At 38.7% G+C, this 26,387-nt stretch overlaps 1 protein-coding gene across 1 annotated transcript; it reads right to left on the reverse strand.

The window, feature by feature from the left end:
• On the reverse strand, nt 1–25,756 carry OAT (ornithine aminotransferase). Its single transcript, XM_070945245.1, has 10 exons — nt 25,663–25,756; nt 19,737–19,955; nt 10,404–10,628; nt 8,766–8,861; nt 7,663–7,790; nt 6,122–6,244; nt 3,749–3,877; nt 2,370–2,483; nt 1,382–1,526; nt 1–516 (listed from the first exon to the last, which is right to left on the reverse strand). The coding sequence occupies exons 2-10, from the start codon at nt 19,933–19,935 to the stop codon at nt 356–358; spliced, it is 1,320 nt and encodes a 439-aa protein (XP_070801346.1). The 5' UTR covers nt 19,936–19,955; nt 25,663–25,756; the 3' UTR covers nt 1–355.
• Between the last annotated feature and the right edge of the window lie 631 nt (nt 25,757–26,387).

A 26,387-nucleotide genomic window follows, 5' to 3' on the forward strand; every position in this document is an offset into this window, starting at 1 on the left:
TGCCCATAATTTTTTTTTAATGAAAAGTTTCATTAGATGTAATATTTGGTACATGAAGGTATATAATTTATACTTTGGCTGAAATGTAATTATTCAAATTACAGTTCATTAAAAGAGATTGAACAAATAGTCCACGAACAGAAAAAAGGGAAGAAATTTAGTCTTTTTTTTTTTCCGCTTTAGGTCCATTATAAAATAAATGTTTTAGTTTGATCTTCAAAGGCAGCTTTTCTGTGGCTGAACAGAGCAAAAAATTAAATAAACCGGGAAGGATCAAGCTGAGCTAATGCAATACCATGCTTCAGCTACAGCAGTTTGCCATCTGATTACGGGCACAGGTCAAACAAGACGGCTTTCAAAAAGAGAGGAGGGTTTTGTGGATAATTTCAATGCACTCTCTGATCTCGTCTTCCTTGATCACTAGTGGGGGAGCCAACCGGATTATATCTCCATGTGTCGGCTTGGCCAGCAGTCCATTGTCACGGAGTCTCAGGCACACTTTCCAGGCATCCCAATCTTCAGAAAGATTAAAAAGAAAAAAGATTAACAATTTTTCCTTAGAATCCAAATCTAATACCATATGAAGCACTCCACAAATAGGTTGCGGTTTTATTTGAGTTCATTTCCGGCGAGGGGACAAAACAATTTTTGAAGAAGACTGGAACTACTGAATGGTTGCATGGAGGCAACATACTTGGGGGTTTAGACTTTGCTGTGAATATATTGATAATCTGAATTTGGCAAGAGTTCTCTTGACATTTTCCCTTTTGCACCTATGGCAGAAGCCCTTTCCCAAGCTGATGCCCTCCTGATATATTAAACTTCAATTCCCAGAACTGGTAAACTCCATCTCAGCTCTTGCACATCACTCCCTTCTTTACAGGCTGCCTAGATATTTTTGTGCTTTAAGGCAGAAGTCTGCAACCGTTGTGGACTGGCAGGAAGATGGGAGACGGGATGCCTCTGCATGGGTGGCAGGCAAGCATGCGCATGTAGCTCCATTTGCACCAGCAACGGGCATGTATACCTGCCACTCTCACAAATGGAGCTGCATGCGCTCACCCGCCCACTATGCGCACAAGTGGAACTGTGCATGGGCTCATCCACCTCTTCCACAGCCCAATTCCAAACAGGCCACGGCCTGGTAGTGGTTGGGGACCCCTGCTTTAAGGAAATGTGATGAAAGTGTGAGGGTAGCAGGAGAAAACCATCTTCCCAGTGAAGCTACACCAGCTTGATTCCCATCCAAGAAAGATTGAAGGATGCAGTGAATATTTGGGTGTTGCTTTAGAACTGGTCCTGCAAATCTTCCTTGAAGGAATGATGAAATGGACTTTCTATCACAGTGATGAGTGGTAGCACAATATAATGATCATTTTACCTTTAGTTTCCCGAATAACAATAGCATTCAATAATCCTTTTCCTCTGACTTGAGTGACAATATCTGATGGAGTCTTCATCAGCTCTTTTCTCAATAGGCTGCCCATGATGTCTGCATTTTTAACCAATTCCTCTTCTTCAATGACCTAAAACATTTTTAAAAAGAACTTGAAAAGGATGAACACTGGGGATATCATAATAATTTCAATATGAAGTTTTAATATGGAATAGCGCTATGACAGGCAATCAAGAGGTTCCCAAAATTATACGTGTCTTCTTTCAAAAGACCTAAAACAAATTATGTAGAATTACTCTGCAGTGTTTGTTAGTATCTGTGTCTCAAAACCTGCAGGTTTCAAGTTACCGAAAAATTCCATTATATTATAAGAAGTTTTCATAAAGGCCTAGAAGAAGAAGAAGAAGAAGAAGAAGAAGAAGAAGAAGAAGAAGAAGAAGAAGAGGAAGAGGAAGAGGAAGAGGAAGAGGAAGAGGAAGAGGAAGAGGAAGAGGAAGAGGAAGAGGAAGAGGAAGAGGAAGAGGAAGAGGAAGAGGAAGTAGTAGTTGTTTACTTATATACTGCCTTTCTCCCGAAGGACTCGGGGCGGTGTACAGCCAGAATTAAAACATAAATATACAATATCATAGTTAAAATTAATTAAAATCATTAAATAGTTTTGGCCGAATTTTAAAACCCAAACTTAAAACCCAATTTAAAATCATTCAGTTAGACAGCCCTGCCTGTTGGAACAGTAGGGTCTTGAGGGCACAGTGAAAGATCCGGAGGTCAGAGATGTTACGAATATCCGGGGGCAATTCATTCCAAAGGGCAGGAGCTCCGACAGAGAAGGCCCTCCTCCTGGGTGTCGCCAGCCGACGTAAGTTGGCCGACGGTACCCTAAGGAGTCCCTCTCTGTGGGAGCGAACTGGTCCGTGGGAGGCTGTTGGTGGCAGAAGGCGGTCCCGTAGATATCCTGGTCCTACTTGCATACCTCAAGTGCTGCCATGGCCACTCGGCAGGCCAGTGGGTTCCCTCCATATGTAGAGCCATGTTCGCCAGGTTTTATGGTGAGCATAATTTCATCATCACATAGAACTGCTGACACCTATGGAAGTAGCATGATTGAGAAATTTAAAAAAAAAAATTTTTTCAAAATATTTTGTTGCCTACCACCTAAACGCCTGCTGTTTACAGCTAAAGGTAGCAACATAGAACAGTTCATTTCTTAGGTGTTAATTCAGTGTTTTGCTGCCTTATTGCTTCTTGAAAAATGCTAGTGCTGCATCTGCTTTTAGCAATATCTTGGAAAAGTGTCTTGGATCAGCAATGCTAAAAGTTTCTCCAATTATTTCTGCTGCAGCCCTAGCCAGTGCCAGCCCAAGCCAGCCACTATTTATTTATTTATGTTTTCAATGTTTATACGTTGTCCATCTCAAATCCATGCTTAGCACAACAGTGTTAAAAGAAAATCTAAAAGAACAACCAGAAACATAGGAATAGCAACTGAAATAAAAACAGACTCATAAATCGCCAAAGTATGGGCTCAGCCCCGCCTTCTGTCCTTCAATTGTTTAAGACTTTATGAAAGGCCATCAGGGTCAGAGACAATCTAATCTGTTCAGGGAATGATATTCCAAAGGGCAGGAGTCATGACAAAAAAGACTCTCTTCCTGGCCCCCGTCAGACAGCATTCCTTAGTAGATGGATCATAGAGAATGTTCCGCCATTTCAGTCCCTCCTGCTCAGCTCAAGGCTGTAGTTCATTTCTAAGTTACTCTTGGAAGCCCAAATGATTCGCCAATTAAGATTTTGATATAATCCTATGCTTGGAGCTAAGTCCCATAGAGTTCAAGGAAGTTTCCCCTCATGCATTTGTCTCAGAAGTTACAACCCTCCACACAGGTTCTCTTCTTGAATTCAGTCAGATGTATCTATTTTTTAGCAAATGCACACCCATCAAGGACAACAGACTATGTCAGCCCTATAAAACTAAAGACATACTGAAAATTCTTTTCTAACAAATTTGATCTTATTTAAATCCATGAACCTTGTAAGTTCCCTATTCATGTTTTCTCTCTCTTTTTTTCCCTTTTTCTTTTTTCATCTTTCATTTTTTCCTTTCTAAAAAGTGTTTCATGAAAATAAAAAATATATAATTTTTAAAAAGCAACCCTACCTCAGTATATAGAGACCCTTTCTACTAAGATCAGTTTTAATGCAAATTGGAAAGATTTGTGGAAGTCCTACCATGCTGTAAACAACTTCAGGGTAGGAATGTAGTTCAGCGTTCTACAAATTACTCTTATTATGATTAATCTGTTCAAAAATTCAAAAACAAATTCAGAGTACTTAAAAAAAAACAGCACTTACAGGATAAATACCTCCAGACAGCGCCTTTCCAAGCAAAACCACATCGGGTCTAACATTTTCATGATCAACAGCTAACATTTCCCCTGTTCTGGCTAATCCAGTTTGAATTTCATCAGCAATAAAGAGCACCTGTTAATTATAAAGAGAATAAAACAATAGCCTTGTATGTAAATTCAAGAATTAATATTTCTTCAACATACCAAGTTTATTCTAATATTCCAAGCTAATATGATCATATCACAAAGAAATATAATATCTGTATATTGCATAATTTTTAGTGAGGGGCAGCATCTTGGAATCACTACTTTCAATATTCAATTTTATATCTGCCTGTCTGCCAATCAATCAATAGAACTACCGATGGCTATAGACCATACTATATTGATTCACCACAGAACCAAGACTAATTAATTAATTTAGGGTTGCTGTGCAATGGTCAGATTTGCGAGGGGAAAAGTGGTTTGGAGGTTATACTTGTCTGCTTGTTATACCTGTTGGCAACTGCTTAAGGAAACTGCACCTTTTATGAGGCTCACATGGCAACAGTCATGACCACTTGCACCAAATCATTTTTTACTTTCAAAACTGCCACATGGCCCTAACGTCTGCCCTAACGCCATCTATTTCAAAATAATGTACCCCATTTAAAAATTTAAGTGATCCCATCTGTATATACAGACCATTCTCTCAGTGCATATTCCCCTAACAGCAGAAAGAACAAAAGCATGATGGAAGCAGAGAAGGGAACAGAGAGGATGAGAAAGGGAAAACAATATGGGAGGGAGGGAAGAAGGAAGGAGCATTCTAAAATACTAATCTTTAAAAAAAACCATGCATTTCCGCAGAAAAAGTCTATAGTCCTTTATAGCTCCTGCTAATCCCTTGTTTTAACTGTATGGAAGTTGATAATACGTGCAATTTTTTATCTGAGCCACTATTATGCAGCTAAAACTAAGAAACATGTTTAATATAAAAATGCCGCTAATATTCAACTATGCTGTAACCAAAAGTAAACAAAGTTGTTAAAACAGCCCTGTCAACAAAATCAGTTAGTAAAGGCAGTTTACTTGTGGATTAGAAATGGGTTAAACGTCCAAGCTTAAGAACACATAAAGCATACGCTTCTGTCTGCTTCAGATAGGCACAGAGCAGATAAGATAGTAGAGTTGAGTAATGTGTCCTATGAGAAAAAGATTCCAACAGAACAATGCAAGCATCACTATTGAGAAAAGGGAACACTGGTTTTTCAAAATGTGTTATACTATTAACTCCAAGGCATTTTGTTTTTTTATACCTAAAATGTAAAATTTTTATACTTTAAGGCCTCAGAAATTTTAGGAGAAAGTTTTTAAAAGTTGCCACCAAATTATTAATTCTGACTGAAAGAAAAAGGGGAGATTATGAAACACATAAGGAATACTGTACTAATTATATTTAATCAAAGGTTCTGTCATTTTAAACACCCTAAATTAAATTAAAACCAATTTTAGTTTTGTGTTCTCACCCTATCCATGTTTATATCCTGCCTTTGCCTAGTTTTGAGAATGCAGTCCCCAGCCCAGACATAGCTATATTGTAGCCCAGTAATGGGTTTTTAGCCCTGAATACAATAACAAAATCCAGAAAATATATTATTTTAGGTATCACAGAGTATTGCCACGCAATATTCTAATGCCATGATGACGAACTTATGGCACATGTGCCAGAGGTGGTACGCGGAGCCCTCTCTGCTGACACGCGCACCGTCGCCCCAGGTCAGATCTCCGTGGCGTTTCTTTTGTGAGCTTCTGTTTTCCTGCAAAGGACAAAACAGAAGCTCACGAAAGAAAAAGATCTTACCTCTTGCCGCACTGCCAGTGTTGGGATGTCCCATCTCCCGACGGCCAGCTGGTCTTCGGGTCTCTGCTGCGCATGCACATATATCTGCGTGCATGTCCTCACATGCACAGTCATGCATGTCCGTGCATGCGCAGTTATGTGCATGCACACATATGTCCATCCTGCGCACACACGCACATGTGCGCACACACTTTTCAGTTTGGGCATGCGCACAGGCAGTTTGGGCACTCAGTGTCTAAAAGTTCGCCATCATTGTTCTAATGTGTGCCTTAACATATGTAATAGCAATAGAGAATTCCTTCTTCTGCTCTAAAAAGATACTAGGGTGTTGGTTAATTACAAAGCTTGGCCATTTCCCAAACTTTAAGTATTCTAGTTTTAGAACATCTGACAAAGTGAATTGTTAGTTTATGAAAGTTTATGACTTTTAATGAAATTTGCTAGTCTGAAAGGGTGTTACCAGATCTCTTCTGACTTTTGACTACCATAGACTAACATGCTTCCTTACAATGTCTTTTGGGTACAATCACTTACATTATGCTTTGTGCAAAGTTCTCGCACTCCTGTGAGATAACCTTTATCAGGAACAACCACACCAGCTTCACCTTGAATCGGTTCTACCATAAAGGCCGCAACATTTGGATCTTGAAGCGCACGCTAAAAGGACAAACACATTTGTAGAGTAATCAGAATCACTAAATACAACTCAGAAGTGGGGCAATTCTAATCTTGGCTAAGATCTGCAACCAAAACATACTGAATCTTATTTCTGAATAAGTGAGCTCATACCAGATTCTTTTAATTGTTAAAAAAATGTAGATTTTATTCAGTAACACACAAGCATATGTCACCATCCATATAAAGAATTCGATTTTGTGGCACTTTACATTAACATTGATTTGAAATATTCTCAGTGAGAAATGTATAGAATAGCGTTATAAAGTGGAATGCACTTGAGAAAAAAAAACTGCAATAGTTTAAACAATACCTGAAAAATATATGCCAATGAATAGCCCTTAATATTCCTCTTTTCCAGTTCTTAGTAGTAAATTTTTGAGGGGCACATTTCTCCCTATACTAACTTAACCAGAAGTTGAAATTTTAGTTAGAAGCAAGTGAAACTTTAATAAAAAGTTGGCCCTTTGTTTCTGCTTCTCTTCTTCCTCAATCAAAGTTTGTTTCGCACACTTTTTGTATCTACTTTGCCTTATTTTCATTTTGCTTTGCTCTCTTTGTGTTTGTATTATCCGCTCTCCCTGCCTTCTCCACAAGTTGAGAGCCAGCATCTCAGTCCCTTCATCATGAATCATATTCAAATTGGCATAGGTTTTCATGGCCAGTGTCAATTCGGCAGCACTGGGTTTCTAAACCTTGAAGCCCAACACTGACCATATTCACATTGCTCATCAGGTTGTACCTCATCTTCACCTCCTTTCTTCCTTTCAACATATATTGTATATGGCCACTTCACCTTTTCAATTCTGAAGTGCTTGCTTCCATTTTTAAACATTTTATTGGATTCTACAGTACATACCAATATAGCAGAATCATTCTTTTTGTCATACTTGGCTCCAGAGCAACTGGTGTAGGAACTATTTGGATCCCAGAAGAATTTTTCCCACTTGATAGACAGAGAGGGTGGAGTTTTGTGTATAACTCTACTATAAACTATTATAAAACCATTTTCTGTTACTAAGCCATGTGCTCTTATGCTGAAGCAGTTCAATTCTATCACCAGTCCATGAGAAAATTCATTCATATGCAAGTCCACATCTCATAAGCAGGATCACTTGCAGGGGTCTCCAACCTTGGCAACTTTAAGCCTGGCGGACTTCAACTCCCAGAATTCCCCAGCCAGCAAAGGGGAATTCTGGGAGTTGAAGTCCACAGGCTTAAAATTGCCAAGATTGGAGACTCCTGACTTAAAGTAACCTCCATGTGCAACTTTTATACTTAAGACATTGTTCAGAACCAATTCTGGAAAAGCTATTCCAGTCTTCCAGGACAGCTTCCATAAAACAAAAGTACATTTAGCTAAATATCTTGCAACATAGATTGGGAAACTTGTGAGGTACCTCAAGAGCAGGCAAATCATTGTAGGGAATTACTTCAAAACCTGGCATAAATGGTCCAAACCCATCATAGCTGGAAGGATCTGTAGAGCTTGAGATTGCTGATAATGTTCTTCCCCAAAAGTTGCCAGCTAGTGGGGAGTGGGAGAAAGAAGAGTACATTAAGAGAAGTAACTATATTTACTGTTCAGTTATGCAGATAATAAAAGGTATGAGTAACTATATGTTCAAAATGCATTGTCACCTTTATTGTGGATAAATATAGATAGAATTCCTCCATCTTGATGATTTATGTCACAATTTTGTTACATTTGTTTTTGATACCATGCTACAGCTAACACAGTTTAGCCTACATTTTTCATTTCCAACTATAACAGAATGCTGCTATCTAATATAGACTCGTAAGAAGGGACATTCATCTTTACATTACAAACACCTTGCAATATAATAACACCAAGGTCATGAATGGCAAACGATAGCAATTAAAACTGAGTGCATGGAGTACCAACCTAATTGGAGCAGATCCCAAAGCAGCCTTGACCATTGTTTTCTATTGTTATGATGAATAGAACCATACATTTTACATATTTTATAATTTTGAACTTTAAATTACATGACCATCATAAACCTCCAGCACTACTATTATTATACAAGAGAACTCTTCTGCTTTGTTAACTATACATGCTTCTTAAGAATTTCAGCCAACATACTGATTCTAGATGGCTGGCATGTAATACAATTCTCAATGTTAATACAAAGTCCCAATAAATATGAAGTTTTTCCACTTCCAATTAATCTATTTACAACTACAGTTTCAACCTGACAGCAACTTAAAGCAAGATTTGTCTTAATGCCATAGAAACTTATAACAGTTAACATATTCATTACAAATGCTATTTTATAACAATAACACATAACATACTGCGTATTCTTTGAAACAGTATGACATATTAAGATGTCATGCTTGGTGTTTAACCAAAACACCCAGAATCTCTTCTTAAATGCAAAAGTATTCCTCAGCTGATGTTTTGTTCTAGTTTCATTTGCTGGCTTATGAGTGCTTTCGCTTTACTGTTGCTTTTCATAATCTGTAATTGATTACTCACCTGCAAAAATAATCTTTGCTTTGTATTTTGGAATACCTTTCACTGTGTAAGCCCATTTACGAGCCAGCTTGCATGCTGTTTCTCCAGCCTCCACACCTAAGACAAAGAACACATATATAACAGAGATGGGAAGGAAAGCAGGAAATAAACATTGCGGAGCCCATGGTGCTCTCTGAACTTGGTTTGCTTTCAGACATTTCATTAACTGACTAGGTAACATCATTAGTGCAAGTGAGTGTGGGACTTGCTCCCTGTTTAGAGACAATAGCTTGCCTTGCCAGTGTTGGTGGGGGTATAGGTTTCTTCTTGGTAGTTCCTTGATTGTGGTACTGCTTTCTACTTGCTTGTTTCTCTGGTGCTAATCCCTGTTTATCTGGTTGTTGGCTGCTGGAGAGGATATGTTCTAGTCACATAGACACATAGAGACATTTATGTACCATTCAAAAGAGACAATAAAAAAGCTCAGAAGGAAACAAAAAGACCAGTCCATTCTATTTATGGCACTCTCCCTTGCTCAATTACAGTTTGATCTTTCTCTTCTAAGCACTAGAAGATTCTTATTTCTTTATCCAGCCTTTGGTAGATCTGTGCTGCTGTCACTCTTGTTTATACTGTGAAATTGTTGGAAGTCCATGTAGCAGCTTTATGGCTGACCCTGTTTGGGCTCAGAAGCAAGGACTGGCTTGGGTAGCCTTGAATAGGAGACCAACATATAATACCAGAGTTGCAGACTAAAGTAGAAAGTTTAAAGATAATCCAAACAAAGCACTGACAAACCATATTCATACTACTGTGAAAAAAAGAAAACTATTTTTCAGGCTTTTTCAGGGGCAGACACTATCATAGGATTTTTCTACAATATCCAAAGCACCCAATATATGGATTTAAAAAAAAAAATTAATTAAATCTTTAATTATTATTTTCTTTTCAATATTTTTGGCCTGCAAGTGCCATCTAGTGATTTCACAGATGGTATGGTATCTAAGGCAGTCCAGATGTCAAATATATTTATTTAATCTATGTATGTGGCGGCTCAACTGGCAAATTATGGCTTTGGGTAACTAAGATTTTTTTAAAAAACTGAAAATGTAAACCAATAAGGTAAAAATAACATAAAAGGACACAGAATCTCCACTTTACAGAGATCCAGAAAAAGAAAGTAAAAGGGTCATGGCTCTGGAAAAAAACTTAAAAACAAAGGTAGCACCTGATTCTTGATAAATAAATAAAAATACAGTAGTTTTATTTGTACTTCTCTTCTCAACGGAAAATGTGAGAGGTTGATTCCCTACAGGAAGACCATTCTAGTTGGGATATGGAGGAGTCAGCACCATGCAATGTATTTTGATTTTTTTTAATGTTTGTCATTGTTTTTACTTTATTTTAATTCTGTTCCAACCAGAATCACTTGTTGAGAGGAGCAGCCATATAAACTGAATGAGTGACTGAACAAAGGAACAAGTCATTCTCTCTCTTAATGGGATCAGAACAGACACAGAATGTTGCGTCCAACCAGATTTCCAAGGTGCTGGGAACTAAGTTCATGGTGTTTTAGAATTTGCAGCTTGCTTCTGTAACACAGATGTTACCCAGATGCTTATTTCCATTCTGATTGGAGGAGATGTCAACAAATGTTACCTGTGTTCATTGGAAGCACTTTGTTGTATTTGAACATTTTCGTGATATATTCTTCATATTCACCAAGCACGTCATTATAAAATGCTCTTGAGGTAAGAGTAAGTTTTTCACACTGGGATTTCAAAGCGGCTACAATCTTTGGGTGACAATGACCTTGATTGACAGCGCTGTAAGAACTTAAGAAATCAAAATATTTTTTGCCTTCTACGTCCCACACGTAAACACCTGGAAAGGAATTAAAACAAGCAAAATTTAGTTGTTTCAAGATGCTCTATCTGCATGAAAAAAAAATAATTAAGCAGCTGTCAATTGACATGTGACAAATACAGTACAAGTAGTCCTCAACTTACAATAGTTCATTTAGTGACCATTCAAAGTTACAACAGCGCTGAAAAAGTTGACTGATGACCATTTTTCATACTTCTGTCAATTGCAGCATCCCCATGATCACATGATTTACATTCGGATCTTGACAACTGGTTCGTATTTGTGATGGTTGCAGTGTCCCGGGGTCATTTGATCACCTTTTGTGACCTTCTGACAAGTAGAGTCAATAGGAAAGCCAGAATCACTTAACAACCATGTTCCTAATTTAACAGCTGCAGTGATTCACTTAACAACTGTAGCAAGTAAAGCCGTAAATCGGTGCAAAACTCACTTAACAAATTTCTCACTTAGCAACCTAAATTTTGGGGTCAATTGTGATTGTAAGTCAAGGACTACCTGTACTGCCGGAAGTTGAAATCATATTCTCAATCACCTAGAATCCGACTGAACAAAATGAGATTTACTTCTAAGTAGTTGTGCAGAGGCTGCATTGAAAGTCATTTATCTGATAAAACCATAGTTACATAATCAAGATTTCTAAAGTCGCATTTCAGCACAAAGACACTTTGTAAATGAAATCATTTTGTTTAGCAAAACTTAATCAGAATGACAATAGTACAGAGTTCATCTTTTCTCATTTCTGGCAAGGTTTGAACACAAAAATTAAAAGTTTATCTTTTATAGCCTGGGCTGCATTCACAGAAAATTAGCCCAGTGAGTAGAGTTTGTTTGTTTGTTTTATGTTTTATTTGATTTGTATACCGCCCTACTCCCGAAGGACTCAGGGCGGTGAACAGCCAGACAATAAAATAACATAGATACAAAAAATTTAAAAACCAGATAAAATCAGATTAAATCATTTTGGCCCAGACAAATTAAAACACCCCAATAATTTAAAAACAAATTAAAATTTACATATTTAAAAAGGGAAGAGATTAGGCCAAGCCCGCCTGATGGAATAAAAAGGTCTTCACAGCGCGGCGGAAGGTGCGCAGATCCGGGATCCTCCGTATCTCTGGGGGGAGCCCATTCCAGATGGTAGGTGCCCCCACAGAGAAGGCTCTCCCCCTAGGGGTCGCCAGCCGACATTGTTTGGCTGACGGCACCCGGAGGAGTCCCTCTCTATGAGAGCGTACTGGTCGGTGGGAGGCTATTGGTGGTAGTAGGCGGTCCCGTAAATAACCAGGCCCTAAGCCATGGAGCGCTTTAAAGGTGGTAACCAAAACCTTGAAGCGCACCCGGAAGACCACCGGGAGCCAGTGCAGCTCGCACAGGAGAGGTGTTACATGGGAGCGCCATGTCGCTCCCATTACCACCCGCGCGGCCGCACTCTGCGCCAGTTGGAGCCTCCGGGTGCTCCTCAAGGGGAGCCCCATGTAGAGAGCATTACAATAGTCCAGGCGGGAGGTGACGAGGGCATGAGTGACCGTGCGTAACGAGTCCCGATCCAGAAAGGGACGCAACTGGCGAATCAGGCGAACCTGATGAAAAATCCTCCCGGTCACGGCCGTCAAGTGCTCTTCTAAAGACAGCCGTGAATCCAGGAGGACGCCCAAGTTGCGAGCCCTCTCCGTGGGGGCCAATGATTCGCCCCCAATAGTCAGTGATGGCATCAACTGACTATATCGGGACGTCGGAAACCACAGCCACTCGGTCTTGGATGGGTTGAGCCTGAGCCTGTTCCTCCCCATCCAGATCCGTACGGCCTCCAGGCACCGGGACATCACTTCAAGGGCATCGTTGGTGAGTGATAATGTAATATAAATGAAGTTGTGCTGTGACAAATTTTCTGATACTTAGACCATGTTAAAGTCTGAAAATTCAAGTTGATAAAATGAAATACCAAGAATGATCCTCTTCCTTTGAAAATGACTCTGGGCATACTTTTGCTAAGAAAAACTTTCTCATTTGAGTGAACTGCCAGGCTTCTTCCTTCATTAGCACTAATCAGGGTTTACTTTTTTGATGCATTCTATAGCAGGAGTTTGGGACAACTCTACCCCATTATTTCCCCCATTCTCCAAGAGTGATAATGCATGCTGAAACAAATAAGAAGAGGAGCTGCACACAATTTAGAAGTATCTCTGGTTTATGATCATCTGGCAATGTCGACCATATATAGCATTCTATATTTTCGTTAAGAGAAACTATCATTAATTGATATAGACATCAAGCGCAAAAAATCCATTCCAAAGACAGTAATTCATTATTGGTTAAAACACCAGCTTCTAAATGACCAGCTTTCCCCAAAAAATCAGGAAAACAGGAGGGCATGATTTCTTCAAAGGGTGTGTGAAACCTATATTTCCCTACATCAGACATGTCAAGCACGCGGCCCAGATCCAGCCCACGATAGGCCCAGAGTTGTCCCCCGGGGCTGTCCCATGCATGGCAAAGGACCAGCCCTGCCACCCCGGTCCCCCCGGCTATGCTCACCCAGTCAGCCGTGACCACTAGGCCACGCCCACCCCATCCCCCCAAGGGCAAACAAAATCCTGATGCGGCCCGCAATGGGATCAGATTTGACACCCCTGCCCTATGTATCGTGATGATTTGTCCTATACTTAGTCCTTACCCCTTATTTTAATTCATTGTCTAAAATGTCGTTTCTATCCAAATCTAACATAGGGTAGATCTTTCTGTTATATGAAAGCTCACAATGCACTTAAATGTAATTTCTAACCAAATTTAACATAGGGTAGATCTTTGAGTTATAGGAAAGCTCACAAAAGATTTAAATATAAATATCTTGCATCAGCTGATACAATGGCACCAAGGGAAGGTTGCTTACTTTCACATTTGCAAAGTAAGCAGAAGACTAGAGAGCTGCATTTCTCTCCCATAATAATATGTTTCAGCCGGCTGCAAGATACCAAGACAAAACAATTGTGTACTTGTCCTTAAGGAAGCACATTACTTGTTACTTATCTAGTTGCCAAGCACATTGTCAGTGAGACAATATTATTACACAAACCTGCTAATGTGCAGCTGTAAACCAGTAAAATAGTTGACCTACAAACAGTTTCCAGCTGCTTGTGTTGTACAACAAGCTTTTATCTAACATTATGAGGCTATAGAGTAGCAAGAAAATAGTTAGACTTTGACACCGTTTAAGCTTCTAATTAAACCGATGATAACATTCTCACAAAGTAGTGAAGCTTGCTAAAAAGCAGCGGCACCATGGATAAGGTGGCAAGTGTTGCAAATTATTGGTGCCCTAAATCGTGGGCAGCCTTGTAAAATATGCTCTGTCTTTGTAGAAAGGCAAAACCAAAGGCCCCGTAATTTTTACAACGGGAAACAGAAGGAGGATGAGAGAGATGAGAGGGAAAGAATCAGATATTAAAATTCTGTTCCTGTTTACAGATTTGAATCTGAACATAAATCTCAACTGAAACTCTTATGCTAGTTTTATTTGCTTTTTAGTACTTTATTCAGCTAATTCAGTGGACTAATAATACAAGGAGAAATATTAAGTGTTCCAACCGTCCCAAATAAAAAAATAGATGGGGAAGAGGCACCTGCACCACCAAGAAACGTTAACATTTCTCACACAACTAGTAGTATATTTTTAACAGGAAGGAGGCACTGGCTGGGGAGATTTTCTGTATTTCTGAAAGCTTAAGCAGCATTCAAAAAAAAAATCTCGGTCAGAACTGACTCTTTCATCATTCTCTTATTTATGGATGAAGCTGTAGCAATAGTCTCAGCTTAACTTCAAGCGGTCATTTCTACAGCTGAACTGTCTTGCCCAACTCTTATTTGCGACACACTATCTGATGGGTTTTCAAAATACTTATCTTCTTCTTTAAACATGATAAGCTTTTGCAATAGCAGCCTTTGGACCAATGATTTGCATTCTGTTTTCTATAGGTCAACTATGTCTTTAACAGAATAACAGAGTTGGAAGGGACCTTGGAGGTCTACTAGTCCAACCCCCTGCTCAAGCAGGAAACTCTATACCATTTCAGACAAATGGTTGTCCAATCTGTTCTTAAAAACCTTCAATGTTGAAGCATCCACAATTTCTGGAGGCAACTCGTTTCACCGATTAATTGTTCTGTCAGGAAATTTCGCCTTAGTTCCAGATTGGTTTATAATTACTGCAATTCTCATTATGGCTACAGATAAACATACAACTATAGATAGACCTCAGTTAACTACAGGGATCAGCAACTCTTCTGGTAATAGAAAAATCACAAGATCATAGTGATTTATGAGAGCAGTTGTAGTCACTAACTGAATTGCATGTGGTCATTAAGCACGTCACATGATTGGGCCTTCTTGTCAGCTTCCCCACTGTCTTTACTGTAGTGGCCCCCAACCTTTTGGGCACCAGGAACCGGTTCCATGGAGAGAGGGTTTTCTGTGGACCAGAGGGGGTGTGGTTTCATGTGCTGCCTACATCCTATCGATGGGGCTTCGCTTGTTTGTGCGGCCCAGTTTCTGGCATGCCGCGGACTGGTGCCAGTCCACAGATCGGGGGTTGGGGACCCCTGTTTTACCGTACTTGTCAGAAACTAGCAGTGAAGCAAATGGTGATCATGTGATCGCAGGACACTACAACCCAATTACATGTTAGTGGGGTTAGGACTAGGGTTGCCTAATCATGATCAAATTACTGTGGAGACAACACAACTATGGTTATAAGTCTCCTCATTCAGCACCATTGTAACTTTAAATGGTCATACTTTGGTTGCTAAGCAAGGATTAACTGTACAGCTAACTTCCTTAACATATGCATATACCTCAATTTTTTCAGCCTAACGCTCGCTAAATAAATGAGGCTATTAATTGCCTCAGGCAACATGACCAACAATATCATACAAGTAACTATGTCAGAAATATGCCAGGGCTCCAGGTAAATTCAGTTTTGAATTTACATTTTCTCTCCACCAAAATGTATTAGTAGCATTTGTCAGGTGAATCATCAGCCCAGCAGCAATGAGCTTACAGGGAAAAGAAAAATTTGGATATTCATGCAAATATCTGGAACAGGCCTTCAGGAAAATTAGGAAAAATGTGTGCTGTGCTCTTTAGCATACATTTATCCAGTTATAGACACAGGTTTCTCTCATATGATACACAAAAATAGCTGATTAAATACCGGTCAATATTCTAATGAAGAAAATGCTGCTCTGGAATTGAAATTTGACAATTTTTCTAAAACAGTTTATGACATAAAAATTACCATGAAACAGTTTGTGACATAACGCAAAATGCTATAAGCATTTCCTGTGCTGATGTTTGACCATGACATTTTCAAAGCAAATACACCTCTGAATGGATCCCAAAATCCATTAAGAACATTTTTCCACTTTGCTAATAGCAATAGCACTTAGATTTATATACCGCTTCACAGTGCTTTATAGCCCTCTCTAAGTGGTTTACAGAGTCAGCATGTATTGTCCCCAACAATCTGGGTTCTCATTTTACCTACCTCAGAAGGATGGAAGGCTGAGTCAACCTTGAGCCTGGTGAGATTCGATCTGCCAAACTGCTGGCAGCCAGAAGTAGCCTGCACTCTAACCACTGCGCCACCGCGGCTCTAAAACAAGGCAAGGATTTTTTTCCATGGAGTTTTTACAGGCAATTCATTGTAATTGCTCTACAACCCTAACCTATGATCATTCCAACAGAGAGAGAGAGAGAGAGAGTTGACAAGAGGCAAATACTTATGTACAAATAAACCCTGTTTAATTGCCTACAATTTCATAAAAACAAGGTTATTTTTTTCCTTCCTCAAAATAGCATTGGCATCATTTCAGGAAGTGAGCAATACTTTTTATATGAAGTAAAATCTTCTGCTTAGCTCTGAAAGCAGAGACAGGACTCTCTCTCTCTCTCTCTCTCTCGTCTCCTGTCCCAACCTTGATTTTTCATATGCATAATCTATTACAATATTATCATGTGAAGATCACTCATACTAGAATTAGGATTTTGTGGGTTTGGGGTTTGTTTTGTTTTGGGGTTTTTTGCTTATTGGGACTTTTGAAATTTGGAAAAGATACTGTGATTCTAACAAAATGACTGTCATCGGGAGACTGATATACTGCAGTTGGTTCACTGGAAGAGAGGTTTGTCTGCATCTTCCTCAACTATCATCAGGATGTTCCTTGCTACTCAGTGTGTTTTGGGTTCTTTTCCCCCAGACAGATGAGAACTGTTGCAAATAATTACAATGTTTTCCCTGTATGGAATCCAAGTTATATTTGTATATGTCATAAGCATTTCCTGTGCTGAGGTTTAACCGTGACATTTTCAAGGCAGATACATTCCTGAATGGATCCCAACTTTTCCAATGAAGACAGCATATTTCTGTCATTGGCAATATAGTTCTCTCATTATTGGTCACATCATTGTTGAAGCTATATCAGAATCTGGTAAGGAACCAGATTTGTTTAGTACTAAATATAGGTAGTCCTCAACTTACAACCACAATTGAGCTCAAAATTTATGTTGCTGAATGAGAAATTTGTTAAGTGAGTTTTGTCCCATTTTATGACTTTTCTTGCCACATTTGTTAAGTGAATCACTGCAGTTCTTAAATTAGTAACACAGTTGTAAAATGAATCTGGTTTCCCCACTGACTTTGCTTGTCAGAAGGTTGCAAAAAGTGATCATATGACCCAGGGACACTGCGGCAGTCATAAATGTGAGTCAGTAGCCAAGATCTGAATTTTGATCACGTATCCAATGGAGATGCTGCAATAGTCATAAGTGTGAAAAATGCACATAAGTCACTTTTTTCTGTTGTAAGTTTGAACGGTCACTAAGCAAACTGTTGTAAATCGAGGACTATCTGTAAGGCCCAATGTGAATATAACACTTGTTTCTAATAAATACTGTATTTTCCCTTTTTTAGATACTCATTACGAAATAAGGGATCACTTCTAGTTTTACATGCATTAGAGAAAAATATCAGATCGATAAGGCTGGTACCCTCCTTTGTATTGTAGCTGTCAACCATGTCAGAAGCTGTTAAGAGGTACAGAATACTTCTGACTTTCTGCAAAGGTTGAAGACAACCAACATTATTTTTGCAGATTCTTAGCATATATCAAATTATTTTTAGCATGAAACTTTGAAAATAATGGCCAATTACTGAAGTATCAATGTTTAAAATCTATAGTGGGTTGCAGATTTATGCTACGGCATGTTTACTGCATAAAAATATTAAATGTCAATAAATGTCAATTTAATACTAAAGGAATCTTCAGTACTAACTGGTCGTATCTGCCAGAAGCAAAGCCATTTACAAGAATTCTCTTTAGTGTGAAAACAGAAGTAGGCCACAGGCATCACACAGTGAAATAGGAGTTGCTTTCCGGGATTAATCTATTGAAACGTGGCATTTACATGTTCCCCCAGGTTTAAAAGTGTTGATGCTGTATCCACTAAGCTGGGTGTAAATGCCAAGTCATACTTAGAAGGACAGAAATAGAGAAAGAGCTACGGATTTGTTTCAATCAATGACGTTGGTAACCTATTTCCTATAACATAAATATAAATGTATGCCAAATTTCACTGGGAAAGAAAAGATAGCAACCACAGGCAAAATCAATGTTGCAGTGCCAGATATACAAATTATAAAAGCCATAGTCCAAAATGACTCTGTATCTTGCACATACACTATGAGGGCTGAAAGGGAAATCCATTTAGACTGTCACTGGTGAATTCAAATATTCAGTAATCCACAATTTTAGTTATTATTTGCTGACTAGGACACTATCACCCTAAACCGTTAAACAATGATTGAGACCATACAATACATTAAACAGAATAATAAGTCATATAATAAGTTAACCATACTAATAATAAAAACTCAAGTTATGGTTTAATATTTGTGAATCTAACCAATTCATCAAAAGAGAACAGGGAACCTAGAACACAAGTTGATATAACTATTTGTCCCCATATGGCATGCTATTATGTTCTATTTTTTACTGATGTCAACTTCCTTCATCCTGAACTCCATACTTTACTCTTCCTGAAACAGATATAAAATTCAGAGGAAGAATGTTATTCTAACTATAGCATCCCAGCTATCATTCCTCAAAAAGCAAATTAATGACAAAACGACAATTCCAGGTCACTTAAAGAAGACCGCCTCTCTCTCAGGAACCTTTAAGTTCTTCCATCACATTAATATCTTAGCTAGAAAAAGCTGCAGGATGCTTGTAATACTTAGATCAGGAATCTTTGGGGCACAGCACAGCCATTCTTTCACTCATCCATATGCATAAATAAGCTGCTAATATGAGGCAACTGATGGTTACAACTTGATACTGTCAAACTACTCATCATACTTCTAGTCATATGGCTGCAATATCTGTTATGAGAAGAGCACCTAGCTTCCTTATTTATTCAGTCACAAAGCTGCTTTTGTATACAATAAAAGAGATCAGTCTTCTCGACAGACATCCCTGCCAGTCCATTCCCCCTTGCTCCGTTGCCCTCTCTTATCACGCGTGAACTTATTTCTTCTCGTTTTTCGTAGATCGAGAGCCCTGGTGGCGCAGTGGTTAGAAGGCAGTATTGCAGGCTAATTCTGCCCACTACCAGCAGTTCGATCCTGGCCACCTCAAGGTTGACTCAGCTTTCCATCCTTCCGAGGTCAGTAAAATGACGACCCAGATTGTTCACTCCATATGCTGACACTGTAAATGGCTTAGAAAGTGCTGTAAAAGCACTATGAAGCGGTATATAAGTTTTAAGTGATATTACTATGCTAGATCTGCCAGCTAGCAAAAAAAAAAAAGAGGACTGATCCCACAGTAAGTTCTCTCCTTCTTCAGAGGGCATGTGGGGAAAGAGAGGAAAAACAGCTCACACAGCAGCTACAGAGCCCTACTGTTCCTAAACAGTCTCCCTGAACATCGTTATTTTAGTGGCCAAGCACCTGCAATTAAGGGGAAGGAAAGTGAAAGATTAAGACCAATATAATCCAATATTATTTAAACCAGTAATGCTTAGAAACAAATCACATCAATTAAAAAGGTGTACCTTTTCCTTTTTCAAGTGCCACAGGAAGTGGGTGATAATTATGTGCACCATATTTAGTTTCACGCTCAAATATGTAGTCTGAGGATGGTGGGCCTTGGACTGTTTTCTTGGTTGCAACCGATGTAGCCGTACTTGCTGAAGTACGGATACCCCGATGCAGAACTGCCAAGCGTTGTGGATGGGCCAGTTTAGAAAGCATGATTGTAGTACAGTTGTAATCTGAAACCAAAGAAAAATGGTAAGAAATCTGTAGATTCCTAGGGAGCCACAGCTTTATCAGAATATATATATTATATATATTATATATTATAAAAATACTTAACATTAAATCCCAGAAATAATAGTCAATGGATTCAAGAGTTTGAACAACTTATTAAAATTTTTGAAGCATTTTAATATTGTTCAAGCAAACTAAATCTGAAGGACACTGTTAAAACGTTTCCAAAACAGTGGGCAAATTTCTAAAGCAGCCTTTCCCAGGCTCCCACCCTCCAATATATTGGAATGAATCACAGAATTCACTGCATGTGAGCACTGGAGCATGCTGAATTAAGAAAACTGCCCTAGAAATAAATTGGACAATGAGGAACATGAAAGACTCAGTCCCATATTTCTACTTTCTATAAGATCCAGAAACACTCTGAACAAATGGGGCTATCCAGTGACTTCTATTCTTTGATTGTGGTGACCTGCAGACAACAACACATGTGTATACTTGAGGACCTCTTGACAGCCTGACAGAATGCAATTAATGTTACTAGTTTTTATCAATCAGAATAGACCTGGAAGGCACCTTGGAGGTCTTCTAATCCAATTCCCTGCTCGGGCAGGATAGCATTTCAGACAGGTGGCTGTACAGTCTCTTCTTAAAAATATCCATTGATGAAGCACCTACAACTTCTGAAGGTAAGATGCTCCATTGGTTAATTATCCTCACTGTTAGGAAGTTTCTCCTTAATTCCAGGTTGTTTTTCTCTTTGATTAGTTTCCAGCCATTGTTTCTTGTCTTTCCTTCTGGTGCTTTGAAAAATAAATTGATCCCCTCTTCTTTCTGGCAGCCCCTCAAATATTGTAATACTGTATCATGTCACCCCTAATCCTTTTCTGTAGACTAGCCATTCCCAATTCCTGCAACCGTTCTTCATACTTTTTAGTCTCCAGGCCTTTAAACATCTTAGTTGCTCTTCTTTGCACTTTTTCCAAAGTCTCAACATCTTTTTTGTAACGTGACCAAAACTTGATGCAGTTTTCCAGGTGTGGTCTTACTAAGGTTTATAAAGAGTTACTAATACTTCATGTGATTTTTATTCTATCTAGGCAAGATCTGTTTAATCTGTACATATTTTAATCTTGTATTTTATATTTTAAATGTTATGCCATATAGTATGCCTTATTTTAATTGTGATGTTTCTGACATCAATAAAGAAACATTCTCAATCTTCTAATAGATTACAGGCAGGTGTGTTTCTGCAGAGGAATGGCTACTTGCTAGCAAGTGTGTTTGTGTATCAAAACGTCAGAAATATGAAGATGGATAGACCTTTGACGGAAATGATTGAAACTGAATGACAGAATACAGGTAGTCTTTGATTTACAACAGTTTATTCAGTTACTGGCACTGAAAAGTGACTTATGACTGTTTTTCACAGTTACCACCTTTGCAGCATCTCCATGATCATGTGATCAAAATTCAGATTCTTGCCAACTGGTTCATATTTATGACCGTTGCAGCATCCCTGTATCATGTGATCCCCTTTTGCGATCTTCTGACAAGCAAAGTCGATGGAGAAACCAGATTCACTTAACAATCTGAGCAAGAAATGTCATAAAATGGGGAAAAACTCACTTAACAAATGACTCACTTAGCAACAGAAATTTTGGGCTTAATTGTAGTCATAAATCAAGGACTACCTGTATATTACCTACTAGAAGATATGTAACTTTTATCAGGGTTTCTTGACTTAGATTTGTTTTTGTCAGCCCAGTTCGATTTTCTCCTACCACTCAAAAATCATTTCTCTTTGGAAAGCTAGTTATTTAAAATAACAGATTTCATTCCTAATTTTGTCCAGGCAAAACAGGAACATGTTTTTGCAGAACTGCCTGCTTTGCTTTCACAAGCCTGATCAGCTCGGAAAAAGGTTTTGCAACCTCCCCACCACGAAATGCTTGTGACTTTCCTGAAGGGTTGCTAATCTACAATTTGGGAATCCCTGGTTTACCAATCTGCATGAACCTAACTAATTATGGTTTATTCAACAATCTTAAGATTAAACAAAGCATGGTTTAGCACAAGTCTGGGCAACATGTTTTGGTTTGGATCTATGCTCTAGTATTATTTTCATATATTTTGAGGCTGAGTGGCAAAGAAGTATGGCTATGCCACTGGAGTGACAGAGTTGATATTCTAGGCCTCAGTTTGGTGGTGAATATACAAATATATACAGAACAAAATACATGCATTAGTCTGTGATACCTTGAATCTCAAAAAAAATAATAATGTACAAATAAAAAATTGTAATTGTACTATTGAATTTTGGCAGTATGATGTTAGTGGGCTCAGGGATAGGGAGGACAGGATCTACATATGGATTATTGTCCACTAAGTAGACCTGATCAGAATATTAACTTGACGAATAAGCTAAAACTCTATTTATTGAGATTAGTTCTAACGATATAATCTTTATATCGTCTGATTGTGCGATACCTCCTCCTCCTCATTGTTCAATGAATGAGGGAGATGACTGATCCACTTCTGAACATTATCTCGACACTCTTGACTTTAAAAATGTTTTGGCCCCTATTGCCTTGGTAACAGACTCTTCATATCTCCATCAAGTCATCTTTCTTAGTCAACTTTACTAGGAGTGACCATCCCGATGTTTGCACATTATGCAAACGTAGTCAGTATGAAACATTTGTTTTAATATGGAGACAAAGCCATTAATTGTGAGCGGAAGCATCCTGAGTTTCACAATTCTCCCATAGATGTCACATGATTATCTTGAACAAATAACCATTTGTCTGTACTTTTAATCTTTTGTATCATTCTAAGTAAAAAAAATATCAGTAGGGTACCATAAATGTATTCTAAACAAATAAAGCTAGCCTTGGAATTTCTCACCAAGTGTTGCAAGAGAGAGGAAAATCACTGTGTTTTGCTGAAATACTTTAGTTTCTTATCTACATGTTCAAAGCTTTGGTTCAAATATGCTTGACAGGTCACAAGTGGATTACCTGATCAAATATTAGCTAAATCTATCTACTGTTAAGCGTCCTTGTTTGGCAGGCACTAGAGACCTGCAAAGAAGCAACATGATAGAATCATTCTATAAAATTTCCCCTCTCCACAATTACTGCTGCGGATTGAAAAACCCTTGAAAAAGGAAGATCAGATAGTAGTACTACATTATATTTTTGACATATATATAAACATTTCCAAGGAACTGATATTCACAATGACACCTACTTGTTTATGATGTTATGCTTGATACATGATTATTTCCTTGATACATCTATCCATATATCTATCTATAAACTTTCAGGCCTACAATCTTTAACAGATGAAATGGTGCATCGTAGTGCAATGATTTTTGAACCAAGGCATTTCAAATGGGCTAATTTATAGAATGTGTCCAAAATCTGGATCCCATGCCTCTGTGGAATTGAAATTTGGCATTTTATAACATAATACAAAATGTCATAAAACATTTCCTGCACCGATGTTAAACTGCTATATAGTTTAATGTAGGCCATTTTCAAGGCAGATACAGCTTTGAACATAGCCCAATTTTTCCAGTGAAGGCAGCACATTAAAAGTTCCGTTACTATTGAGAGCACTGAGGTATCTGTCTCAGGAATTCTGGGAGTTGAAGTCCACAGGTTGTAAAAGAGCCACATTTGCCCACCCCTGGCCTAGTGGGTCACAAGTTGTTTAGTTAAACATAAAACCAAATAATTTGCTATGGAAAGGATGCTAATTTTTTAAATAATGATACTCTCCGAAGCAGCCATTTGTGTTCAAAGGATCCTAAGTGTTTCACTTGATGGATATTTAGCTAAATATGAATTATAAGGTTCCTTGGAAAGATTCGGTATTTTTGCAGTATTTCTGGATCAGCTAAAAATGTATTTAAAATTCTTCTAATAATATGTTAATGCAAGATGACTACAAACAAGAAAAAACATCCTTCTCCATTGGTTTCAGTATTTCCGTATTCCTGGATAGTGCTAAACAGCTGCCAAGGAGCTTATATAACTATTCTAGTTGTTCAGGATGTATCAGTAAGTACTGCTGTTAATATTAACACAGGATATTAATGCACCTCAAATATCTAGAGACTTCAAGGAAAAATATCACATAAGATCTGGGTGAGATCCAGGTTTAACATTGCGTAATTCAAAGTTGCATCAGTCTGAGTGTAATAGGACTATAGAAGACTGGCCATTCATACTTCCTCAAATTAGCTTGTTTTGTAAGAAAGGTGACACTAAGATTTATTTTAATATTAAAATCTGATACACACACACATACACCTGAAAATTATGGACACATTTTAAATACAGAAAGCAAGAGAACTATTTTTAAAACTTCCTTTATAAAAACCAAATTTCCCCTTGCTTTAAAAAAAATCAAAACTGAATTATATTACTCATATAGCATATATACTATTTTTAATCCTCTTTTCCTGGGAGGTTGAAAAGGCATTTTCAATATGAAGTAAAACCACTGAAAGTGGCGCCTTAAAAATCCCTTGTCATAGTTAATCCTTAACTATTTGGCACCAAGATATGTCCATTAATAGGGTTGAATAATTAAACCCTTGTAATAGCCATACCTTGGTGCCAAATAGTTATACAAGACATAAAATTTGCCTCCAATATTAAAGGAAACAAATGATGTTAATTTTCAAAACATGCAAAAAAAGTAATATTTTTATGGTTCAAAACCTAGCCCCGGCATATCAACCAGCATAGGACATACCTGGCGGAACAAACAAACACTATTATTTCTTGGGAAACTGGAGACCAGTATGGAAAATTTGTTTAAGATACATATCTCCCTCGCACTTTGTGGACATGTTGGTATAATATCTCAAAAAGTCTCAAAAGCTAACATGTCCAAAAAGTGCGAGGGAGATATGTATCTTAAACAAATTTTCCATAAACATGAGACAAACATGAGCAACATTCCATAAACATGAACTAACATGAGACAAAAATGTGTATATATGTTTCAGACCTAATTAAATCAAATTGTTCTCAAAAAGATTTTTCATCTCTCACTGCCACCCCTGGGATACTGGAACGGCTTGCCTTGGAAAAAATATTGCCATATCTAATAACCAGTCGTGAAACCTCTTATTCTTAGGTAAAGAAGATGTGTAGAAGATCCTCAGTAGATGTGTAAGGAGTGCAAACCAATATCAAGACACAGCCATCCCTGGAGACCTTTGATTTTTTGCTAAAAATTACAAAGACCCAGGCAACGCAGAGGATTGAAGGATGCTGTTATGCAGTTATTTTTATTTTATCAAGACCGACTGCAGCTGAATAAAACAGAAGCCTTTCCCTGCATGCACCCACACTCCTGACATGCTCAGGATATATGATCGTACTCCAGACCATCCATCCATCCATCCGTCAATCAGAATAGAGGTGGAAGGGAAGAGTGACCCAATGTGGCATCGAATTCAACAGGAGGGCTTGGGAGGAAGTTATGCAACTAACAAGGCAAAAATTGAGAAGGGCTTTGCAGGATCCCCCAACATGAACAAGCTCTACCCGGATCTCCTCCAAGTACCAGCCTCTCTTTTCTCACCATCCAGAAACTCCCGGGAAATGGACTTTTGGGGAAAGTCAGCATCCTCTCCCTTCCCCAGACCCCAAACCGGACGCTAACCGGCGCCCGATCCCTCCGCGATACCTCCGAGATCCGGCTCCCTTTCCCCGGGCTTCCAAAACACTTCGAGGAAACGTCAGCTCGGCTTCTCCCGGTGCCCGTCAGAGCAAAAAAGGCCGATCACGTCACAAACCTACGAATAAGACTTGCCGCCTGCGAGGTGCCTCATTGGTTTCGCTTCCCCGATCACACCAATCACGGCATGGCTTTCTTGCCCTGCCCCCCCTAGCTTCCGTTGTCTATTGGCTGGCTCCGCTGTCCTTGACCTTTTTAGATCTTAACTCCGCTCCTAACCAATCAGTTTGTGCCAGTTTTTTTTAAAAAAAGTACTGTACCTTGGGTGACAATATTCGATAGGCTAGCAGGGTCTCCTCCCGTTTGGAACCACTGGCACTTTTCCCTGCTGTAAAGTAATCACTAGCTCGAGTTGCTTTGCGAGGTGGGGAATGGCTTTCCTTTCTGAAATTAGAAAGGAATCTGGAAAGGGAAGAACTGAAGGACTAGAGGTGGCATGATAGCAGTGTTACAATATTTAAGGGGCTGCCACAAAGGAGAGGGGGTTAACTTATTCTCCAAAGCAAGACAAGAGGCAATGGTTGGAAATTAATCAAGGATAGAACCAATCTAGAAATAAAGAGAAATTTCCTGACAGTTCCAACAGTTAATCAGTGGAACCACTTGCCACCAGAAGTTGTGGGTGCTCCAACACTGGAGGTGTTTAAGAAGAGATTGGACAACCCTTTGTCTGA

The sequence above is a fragment of the Pituophis catenifer genome, unplaced genomic scaffold, assembly GCF_029215685.1.
Source record: "Pituophis catenifer annectens isolate HBS135680 unplaced genomic scaffold, rPitCat1.0.hap2 SCAF_6, whole genome shotgun sequence".
NCBI lineage: Eukaryota > Metazoa > Chordata > Lepidosauria > Squamata > Colubridae > Pituophis > Pituophis catenifer.

Excerpts from the sequence above, each read along its gene's own strand:
- OAT (XM_070945245.1), bottom strand. The coding sequence starts at position 19,935 with ATGCTTTCTAAACTGGCCCATCCACAACGCTTGGCAGTTCTGCATCGG. Across the intron at positions 7,791-8,765 it reads AGCAAAGATTATTTTTGCAG|CTGGCAACTTTTGGGGAAGA; the intron begins GTGAGTAATCAA and ends ACTCCCCACTAG. Across the intron at positions 1,527-2,369 it reads TGGCCATGGCAGCACTTGAG|GTCATTGAAGAAGAGGAATT; the intron begins GTATGCAAGTAG and ends AAAATGTTTTAG.